Source organism: Vombatus ursinus, unplaced genomic scaffold, assembly GCF_900497805.2.
Source record: "Vombatus ursinus unplaced genomic scaffold, bare-nosed wombat genome assembly UNPS02014175.1, whole genome shotgun sequence".
Classification (NCBI taxonomy): Eukaryota; Metazoa; Chordata; class Mammalia; order Diprotodontia; family Vombatidae; genus Vombatus; species Vombatus ursinus.
Genome location: NW_020953953.1, coordinates 1,656,232 through 1,664,682, shown reverse-complemented (window position 1 = coordinate 1,664,682; position 8,451 = coordinate 1,656,232). Strand labels below are relative to the sequence as shown.

The 8,451-nt window shown below is 56.5% G+C and overlaps 1 protein-coding gene across 1 annotated transcript in view; it reads right to left on the bottom strand.

Moving 5' to 3' along the window:
* The window catches only part of LOC114041572, a 5,767-nt gene extending 2,532 nt beyond the window's left edge, over window positions 1–3,235 (bottom strand). Inside the window, exon 1 of the mRNA XM_027860079.1 lies at window positions 2,919–3,235. Within this exon, the coding sequence (XP_027715880.1) occupies window positions 2,919–3,235 (317 nt within the window). The remainder of the gene's footprint in view (window positions 1–2,918) is intronic.
* Window positions 3,236–8,451: the final 5,216 nt, after the last annotated feature.

The window sequence follows — 8,451 nt, the reverse complement described above, 5'->3', positions numbered from 1 at the left end:
CCAACAGCCATTTGTTTCCAGAGTCACAATTTATAATCATCTCAACAATAGACAGGATCAAGTGTTGATTAGATCCCACTTAACCAGCCCTGGAGCACCACTTTCTTAAGCCCCTCGATCCCTCTCTGGCGGCTCAGACAGGAGAGCCGGCCACTCTGAGCCTCCACAGGGGAATCTCTTGTCCCCATCCACTCCTCTTATGTTACAGTTACGATGAGTATATTAATGCCTATATCTTCCCAGGGCTATTTTTTTCTGCCTTGCATTATTCCGTAAAGGTCTTCCCCACACCTCTGAATTCCCCAGACTTCTCAACCTGAATCACATTCACACATTTCCTTCCGTGAACACTCCATAATTTATTTCACCGTTTCCCTGTTGTTCGACGTTTCAAAGGCATCTAGTATTTTTATCATTACGGATGACACACTGCCATAACTATCTTTGGTGCCTCATTTTCCCTTCTGAGCTTCTAGTGTTCATGATTTCACTAGCTCGGAGTTCACATCATCCAGATCCTTTCTCTTTTAAAACATTGGAATATTAATCTGTCCCCGTTGTCCATGGCTCCTGGGAGTCTGCCATCAATGGCGGAGCGAGGCTTGAATACTGTAAAGGCAATCTGGATATTTTCTCCTGTTTTCATTCCCTCCATCATTGTCTTCTACCCTTTGGTGGTCTGGGAGCATTCTCCATAGTTGAAGAAAATGAAGATGAAGTCTGCCTTCTCTCTAGAGTGATCAGTAGAGCTCCCTAGCCCCTAACCCATGATGAAATTAGAGGATAGAAGGTCCAGATAGGAGAGGGGATGAGGTGTTTCAGCTTTTGAGTGCTTACAGTGACAGCTGGTGAAGGGCAGGAAACTTTGAGTAGTCCACATCCGGAGAAGTTAACTAAAACCTGGGAGGGGCTCATTCTATACATTAGTGAGATTTCAATCCCTTCAGACTCACATGAGCCACTAAACAAGAGATTTAATTAACTTGACGGAATTATAGGGCAACTACAGACTAAAGGATCAGCCTGTCTTTGGTAACTCTGAGAAAGGAGATCACATCTGGCAGTTGAGGGTGTCCAAATGACTCAGGCACCTCAAACTCAACATGTCCAAAACAGAACTCATTATCTTTTTTCATTTCAATTTTATTTTCTTTTCAGTTCCAAATTCTGTCCCTCCTTCCTCCCCCTCACTGACCCATGAGAAAGCAAGAAAGACTATGTTTAGCCAACCAGAGCAAATTGCTACTACATTAGCCCATGTCGAAAAATAAATTCACGCTCGTGGGTCCATCAGCTCACTCTCTGGAGGTGAGCAGCATGTTTCATCACGAGTCCTTTGGAGCTGTGGTTGGTCATTGCATTGATCAGAATTCCCAAGTCTTTCAAAGTCTTTATACTGTTATTGTCATAATAAATCGTACAAATGTGCATGAACTGTTCTGGTTCTGCCCACCTCACTCTGTAACAAGTCACACAAATCTTCCCAGGTTTTTCTGAAACAATCCTTTTCATCATTTCTTCCAGACATCTCCAGGCTTCCTGATCTATCTCTGGCCACTGGCCCCAGATGGCTCCAGAGGAGAAAGTGAGGCTGGTGACTCTGCACAGCCCTGCCTCACTTAAATCCAATTCTCTCGCATGTCACAGCATCCCCTCCCTGATGCCATGGTCCTCTTCATGAACAAAGGACAAACAACATCAGTAATATTCCATCACAATCATCTACCATAACTTGTTCAGCCATTCCCCATTTGACGGGCATGCCCTCAGTTTCCAATTCTTTGCCACCACACAAAGAGCTGCTATAAAGGGTTGTTCAGTCATTTCAGTCATGTCTGACTCCTTGTGACCTCATTTGGGCTTTTCTTGGCAAAGATACCCCTACAGGTTTGCAATTTCCTTCTCCAGCTCATTTTACAGATGAGGAAACTCATCTGCAAACAGGGTTAAATGACTTGCCCAGGGTGATACAGTCAGTGTAGGGTGTCTGACCCCTCACCTCACTGGACACGATATTGGAGGGTGTCTGAGCGCCTACCCCACCCCACTGGGCATGGAATGGTAGGGTATCTGAGCCCCTCTCCATCCCATTAGACAGTTCAAATCCCACCTCAGACATTCACTTGACCCTGCTCAAGTCATTTCTCCTCTGTCTGCCACAGTTTCCTCAACTTCAGATGAGGGAAATAATAGCACCTGCCTTTCAGGGTCACAGTGAGAATCAAATAGAAAACATTGGTAAATCTTAGCACTGTGCCTGGCACATAGTAGATGACTAATAACTGCTTCTTCTCATTACCCACTTCTCTCTGACCCAAGGTCACACAGCTTCTAGGTATCTGAGGCTGGATTTGAACTCAAGCCTTTAGACTCTAGGCCAAGTGCTCTGCCCCCTTCTTCCTAGTATATTGATTTAGGGCTGTACGGTATCAAGTCCAACCTTCTGATTTTACAAAAGAGGAAACTAAGGCACCCAGGTACAGAATTAAAATTCAGTACAGGGGCAGCTAGGTGGTGCAGTGGATAGAGCACCCACCCTGGAGTCAGGAGGACCTGAGTTCAAATACAGTCTCAGACACTTGACACTCACTAGGTGTGTGACCCTAGGCAAGTCACTTAACCCCATTGCCTAGCCCCCTCCCCAAAAAAAAAGAAAAGAAAAATTCAGTACAAGTCTGTCCAAGACAAATGTATTAATTAAATGATTTTAATTCACACAAAGAATCGGACATCCAGAACTTAAATGACTTTCCCAGAACTCCAAAGCTAGGCAGTGTCTAAGGCAGATTTGAACTCTGATCTTCCAGATTCAGAGGCGGGTATCTTAACCCTTTGATGATCCTGGGAGATGCTGAGGCCCAGGACTCCACAATCCCTGGCCGTTAGGAGCCTGGGCCTCCACAGTGGCCCATCCTAACGTCCAGCTCCCAGCCCGTGACACCCAGACCAGAATGCCCTTCCCTGGCCAGCCCTCCCTGGGTGTCCTCACATTTTCATTCCCAGCCATCCGGGTCCCTTTGGCTCTGGGAGCACGGGGCCAGAAGACTAGGGGCTGCCTGGGCTTCTCCACCTTGGATTCGGAGAGCCAACCACCATTCCAAGGGGCACCAACTGTCGTAGCCGTAGCATTGGTAAGATCCCTGGTGATCGGGGGGCCGCTGGGATGAGGAAGGCGGTCTGGCTCTCCTTTGCTCCAGAGCTCTGTCGTCTCCCTTCCGGGACAGAGAGAACACATCGAACACGGTGGAGGATGACCTTCTCCCTGAGGTTACCAGGGGGCTGGACATGGCCAAGAGGGGAGGACTGGGGACTACAGTCCTGAGAGAGAAAGCAGACCCTCAGGAAGGAGGAGACCCAGCCCTGAGACCATCCGGCCTCTTCTCCTCAGATGCCAATGGAGTGAGAGACCAGCCCTGGACCTTCCAAGCTGAGACCGCCTCCCACCCACACCCAACCTAGGGCAGAGCTGATCGCTATGGCCCCACTGGCTTCTCAGGGGCAGGGGATCCCTAGGGACACACCAGGCACCCTGGCCTCGGCAGCAGCAGCAGAGTCAGCGCTCACACTTGCTATGGACATCTGGACCTGGCTCCCTGGCCAGGGCACATTCTGGGGCTTTCTCTGGGCAGTACAGGTAAGCCCACGAAGGCCCTTGGCACCAGAATGTCCCAGGATTCCCCTCAGGAACTATGGGCCAAGGGGAAGCGGAGATGGACAGTTTAGGAAGGATCCCTGGAAGGGAAGCAGGGCTCTGGATGACCGGGTCTTCCTTTCTTTTTTTTTTTTAATTTGGTTAGGCAGTGGGGTTAAGTGACTTGCCCAGGGTCACACAGCTAGTAAGCGTTGTGTGTCTGAGGTCAGATATGAACCCTCCTGAATCCAGGGCTGGTGCTCTATTCACTGCGCCACCTAGCTGCCCTCAAATCGTTTCTTAATGACCACCTCCAGCCCTCCTCTGGCCTAGGGTGGGGAGGGAAGAAGTAATGAGTTTTTATTAAGTGTCAATTAGGTGCCAGTTTAGCTGGGCCAGTTTAGGCACCTGAAAATGGGATCTCATAGCATCCTGGTGTTGTAGGAAACTGAGGTAAGCAGAGGTTGCCTTGCCCACGGTCACTCAGCTAGGAAATATCCCTATTAGGCCACATTAAAGCTCAGGCTCAGACCCTTTGTGCACTGACTACCAGCTGCCTCTGGGGGATGGGGGGCACTGCCTGCCTCAGCTTGGGGGCGTACTGGAGGGGGGCTCAGCCCTCTGAGCTCTGGTCTTCTGGCCCAGCCCCCTGTCCCATTACCCCTGTCCTCCTCTCCCTATCCTGGGGGGCAGGTAGGGGCCTGGCCACCCCCAGAGCTCAGGCAGGGACACAGACTCGCTCACCCTGGCACAGAAGTCACAGTGAGAGGAGCCCCCCACTCCTTTGACCCTATTACTGCTCTCCCCCTCCCTCCCTAGGGACCCCCTTGCCTTCCCCCGCAGAAGCCCCTGTGTCCTCCCCCGCCCAAGAGCTCCCCAAGGCGGAACGGGGCATGGGGGCAGGGACCACAATCCTGAGCTGCTGTGTCAGGAAGGAGCAGATGCCTGAGACCCAGGGGAGAGGGGGAGGGTGGGAAGTTTAATGCCAGTCACTGCTGGGTATGGCCACCAGGGGGCGACGTGGGGTGCAGGCTGTAACCAGGCCGTCTTAGCGCCTTGCCGGTGAAATTGCAGGTGTCTGAGCCCTCCATTACCAGGGTCTGATATCGTCAAATGTCTGACGTCCCACAAATGGACGTGAAACCGTAAGGAGCCTGAGCGCCCCATACACGTAGAGATGGACGTGACGCTGTAGGCTGTCTGGGCCCCCTATGCGCGCGCACACACACACACACACACACACACACACGGTGATGGACGTGATGCTGGAGGCTGTGAGCCCCCCCCACACACCCACACCCACACCGATGGACGTGACGCTGTAGGGTGTCTGAGCCCCCCATATACACACACACACACACACACACACACACACACACTCTTGTGGACGTGACACTGTAGGGTGCCTGAGCCCCTCTCCCCCTCCCGGTGACGTCAGCAGGACGGTATCGCAGCAGTCTGAGCCCCCCCACTCACACACACACACAGATAGACGTGACGTTGTAGGGTGCCTGAACCCCCCATACGCACACACACACACACTGATGGACGTGACACTGTAGGGTGTCTGAGCCCCTCTCCCCCTCCCCCTCCCACGGTGACGTCAGCAGGGCGGTATCCCAGCACTCTGGGCCCCCTGGGCCAGACGTTCTCCCCCTTCTCGTCTGCGGTTACACGGACCCCGTGGGGGTGGGGAATCGCTGTCTGAGGCTGGCTTTGGGGGTCGTCCGGGTCCCCTGGCGGGCGCCCAGCCCCTCCTCGGTGCCCCCTCCTCTCAGCCTCGAGCGTCCCGGGGTGGGGGCGGCCTGGCCTGGGGCCGCGCTCTGCCGGTGTGGGGGAAGCCCAGCTGGCCCACGGGCCGCCCATCTCCGGGGAGTTGGGGAGTTTCCCATTGGAAGACGACCGAGGCCCTCGGGGCCAGTCTGGGGGCGCTCTGGGGCTTGGCGCCCCCGGGCACACAGTAGGTGCCTTGGACACGCGGAATGAGTGGGGGGGGGTCTGCTCCGCCCTCTCAGCCTCCCCCCCCACCCCCGCCCGTGCCAGAAGAGGAGCCCAAGGCCCCGGAGGCCCCGCTGCACTTCCTAGCCCGTGCCGGGCGGGGTCACGTGGGGGAGGCAGGGCCAATGGCAGGGCTGCTGCTGCCGCTGCACGCGGGCCGCTGTGGCTCCCACGTGCTCTCCGGCGGCAGGCTCCCGACCATGGGTCCCTGGCTGCCCGCTCTGCTCTGCCTCGGTGAGTCTGGCCTCTGGCCCTAGGCCCCGGAACCCCGACCCCTGCTGCGGGCCCCCGGGACGCGCCGGGCCCGTGGTGCAGGGGTGCGGACCGAGGCCCGCGGCCCTCCTGCCTCTCCCAGCGTGTCTCCCAGACTCAGTCTTCACCTCCGTAAATGGGGCGTTGGTCCTTTCCCCGGGAGTCGGGGAGGCCGGGTTTGGGGGGCAGTGGGGGGCGGCCTCTCACCAGGACCTCTTTGGCAGGGCTATGCCTGGGCCAGGAGACCAAGGCACTGAACAGTGAGTATAGGGGCTCCCCCCACCCTATGCCCGCTCGGCAGCCCCTCCGGGATCGGGGGCGGGGGGCGGGGGGGGGGGCCACCTGGAACCGCGGGCTCCGCTTCCCTTCCAGACGCGCTCCCCAAGCCCCTGATCATTTTCGAGAACGGCTCCGTGGTCCCCGTGGGCCGCCCCGTGTCCGTCCGCTGCCGGGGGCCCCCCGAGGCCCAGCTCTTCTTCCTGAAGAAAGAGCAGGAGGTCTTCGTGGGCACCGAGCGGCCCGTCTGGAACGAGGGGCACTTCTCCTTCCCCACGATGGAGCGGGCCATGGTGGGCGTGTACAGCTGCGCCTACCAGGTGGGGAGCAGCCATTCCCCGTCCAGCGACAGCGTGAACCTGGCCGTGTCAGGTAAGGGGGCACGGGCCCTGCTCCCTCCCCGCAGGTGGACCCCCAGCTGCCCCTGCCTGGGCTGCCCTGCTTTCTCCCTCCTCACAGATGGCCCCCCCCAGCTGCCCCAGCCTGGGCTGCCCTGCTCCCTCCCTCCCCCTCCTCCCCTCCCCGCAGGTGGACCCCCAGCTGCCCCTGCCTGGGCTGCCCTGCTCCCTCCCTCCTTGCAGATGGACCCCCCTGCCTGGGCTGCCCTGCTCCCTCCTTCTCCTCCTCCTTCCCCTCCCCCCTCCCCCCCGGTAGACCCCCAGCTGCCCCTGCCTGGGCTGCCCTGCTTTCTCCCTCCTCACAGATGGCCCTCCCCCAGCTGCCCCTGCCTGGGCTGCCCTGCTCCCTCCCTCCTCATAGATGGACCCCGCCCCCAACTGCCCTGTGCCGGGAGGGAGGCAGGGCTCCCTCCCTCTAAGACCTCCTTTTCCCACAGGTGTGCTCCCTAAACCCTTGCTCTCAGCCAGCCCCGGCACCCAGCTGGTCTCTGGCCAGTCCCTATCATTTAAGTGCTGGTCAGAACACAAGTTGGACCGGCTGATCGTGTACCAGGACAAAGGGCTGGTACCGCCCACATTCGGCCTGGCCCAGAACTCGGTGACAGAGCTCCAGTTCTCCAGGATCAACAGCAAGTACACGGGCACCTTCTTCTGCATGGGCTTTGCCAGCAAAGAGCCCCTCTTGTGGTCCGTGCCCAGCGACCCCGTGGAGCTCACAGGTGCGTGCCAGCCTGGCCCCTCCTCTCTTCCCGGCTGGGAGCTCAGAGGGCGCAGGGTCAGAGAGCAGAGCCGGAGGGAGGTCCCCAGGCTTCGGGTCCAAAGCCGGGAGAGATTAAACTCCTCGGCAGAGGCAAGGACTCAGGCCTTCCTGACACAGTCGGGATTCCCCCTGGCTGCTTGTCTGATGCCAGAGTCTGGGGCCTGAGCCCCGGATAGCTCAGGGCCGAGATAGGAAGGGTCAGTCCCAGGCAGAGAGTTTGTAGGGGATGGGTGGGGGAGCATCCAAGTCTTCTGAGGAGGAAAGGGTCTGGTCAGTAAAGGCCCCTATCCCTCAGTTTCCCAATCCCAGGATCATGCTGTGGACGTCGTCGTACTTGTGATCCCGCTGGCCCTGGGCACTCTGCTGTCCTAGGCATGGATTGGCTGAAAGGGATCCAGAGAAGGACGCCCGAGATCCCTTGGCCTGCCCTGAGCGTGCAAGCACACACAATAAACCACCAGGTCAATGTCGCATGTTGCCTCTCTGTCCTGGGGATATGCTGGGAGCGGGGGCTTCCCTGGGAGGGAGGAGGGCCACCTAGGCACATGGTGGCCGTGGGTCTGTGCTCCTTCAGGTGCCTCGGCTGCACTAGGACAGTATGGACAGGCGTGTGTGCGTGAGCGCGCGTGTGTCTGTGTATATGTATATGTATGTGTGTATCGTGTAAGTGTATGTATATGTCTGTGTGTATGTCTATATATGTATATGTGTCTATATATGTGTATGTGTGTATGTCAGCATTGTGTCTCTGTGTATGTGTGTATATGTATATGTGTATTTATGTGTGTGTATCTATATATGTGTGTGTATATGCATGCATGTATGAGTATATACATGTGTCTGTATGTATATGTATTATGTGTGTATGTCTGCATATGTGCATTATGTGTATCTGTGTGCCTGTGTGTCTATGTATGTCTGTGTCTCAGGACTCAGCATCTCCCCTGCTTGGGGGAGGGCCAGGAACAGCGCCAGTGCTCGCCTCTCTCCAGCCTCCTGTAATGTGGACTCAGGCCTCTCTGGTCAGCCCGTCCTCATCCCTTCCTATTCTTTCCATTCCAGTGATTCTAAGCCTGGGCCGCCATTGTCCAAGCCTCCCATCCCATGCCACACGCCCCCAAAACATGCCCCTACAA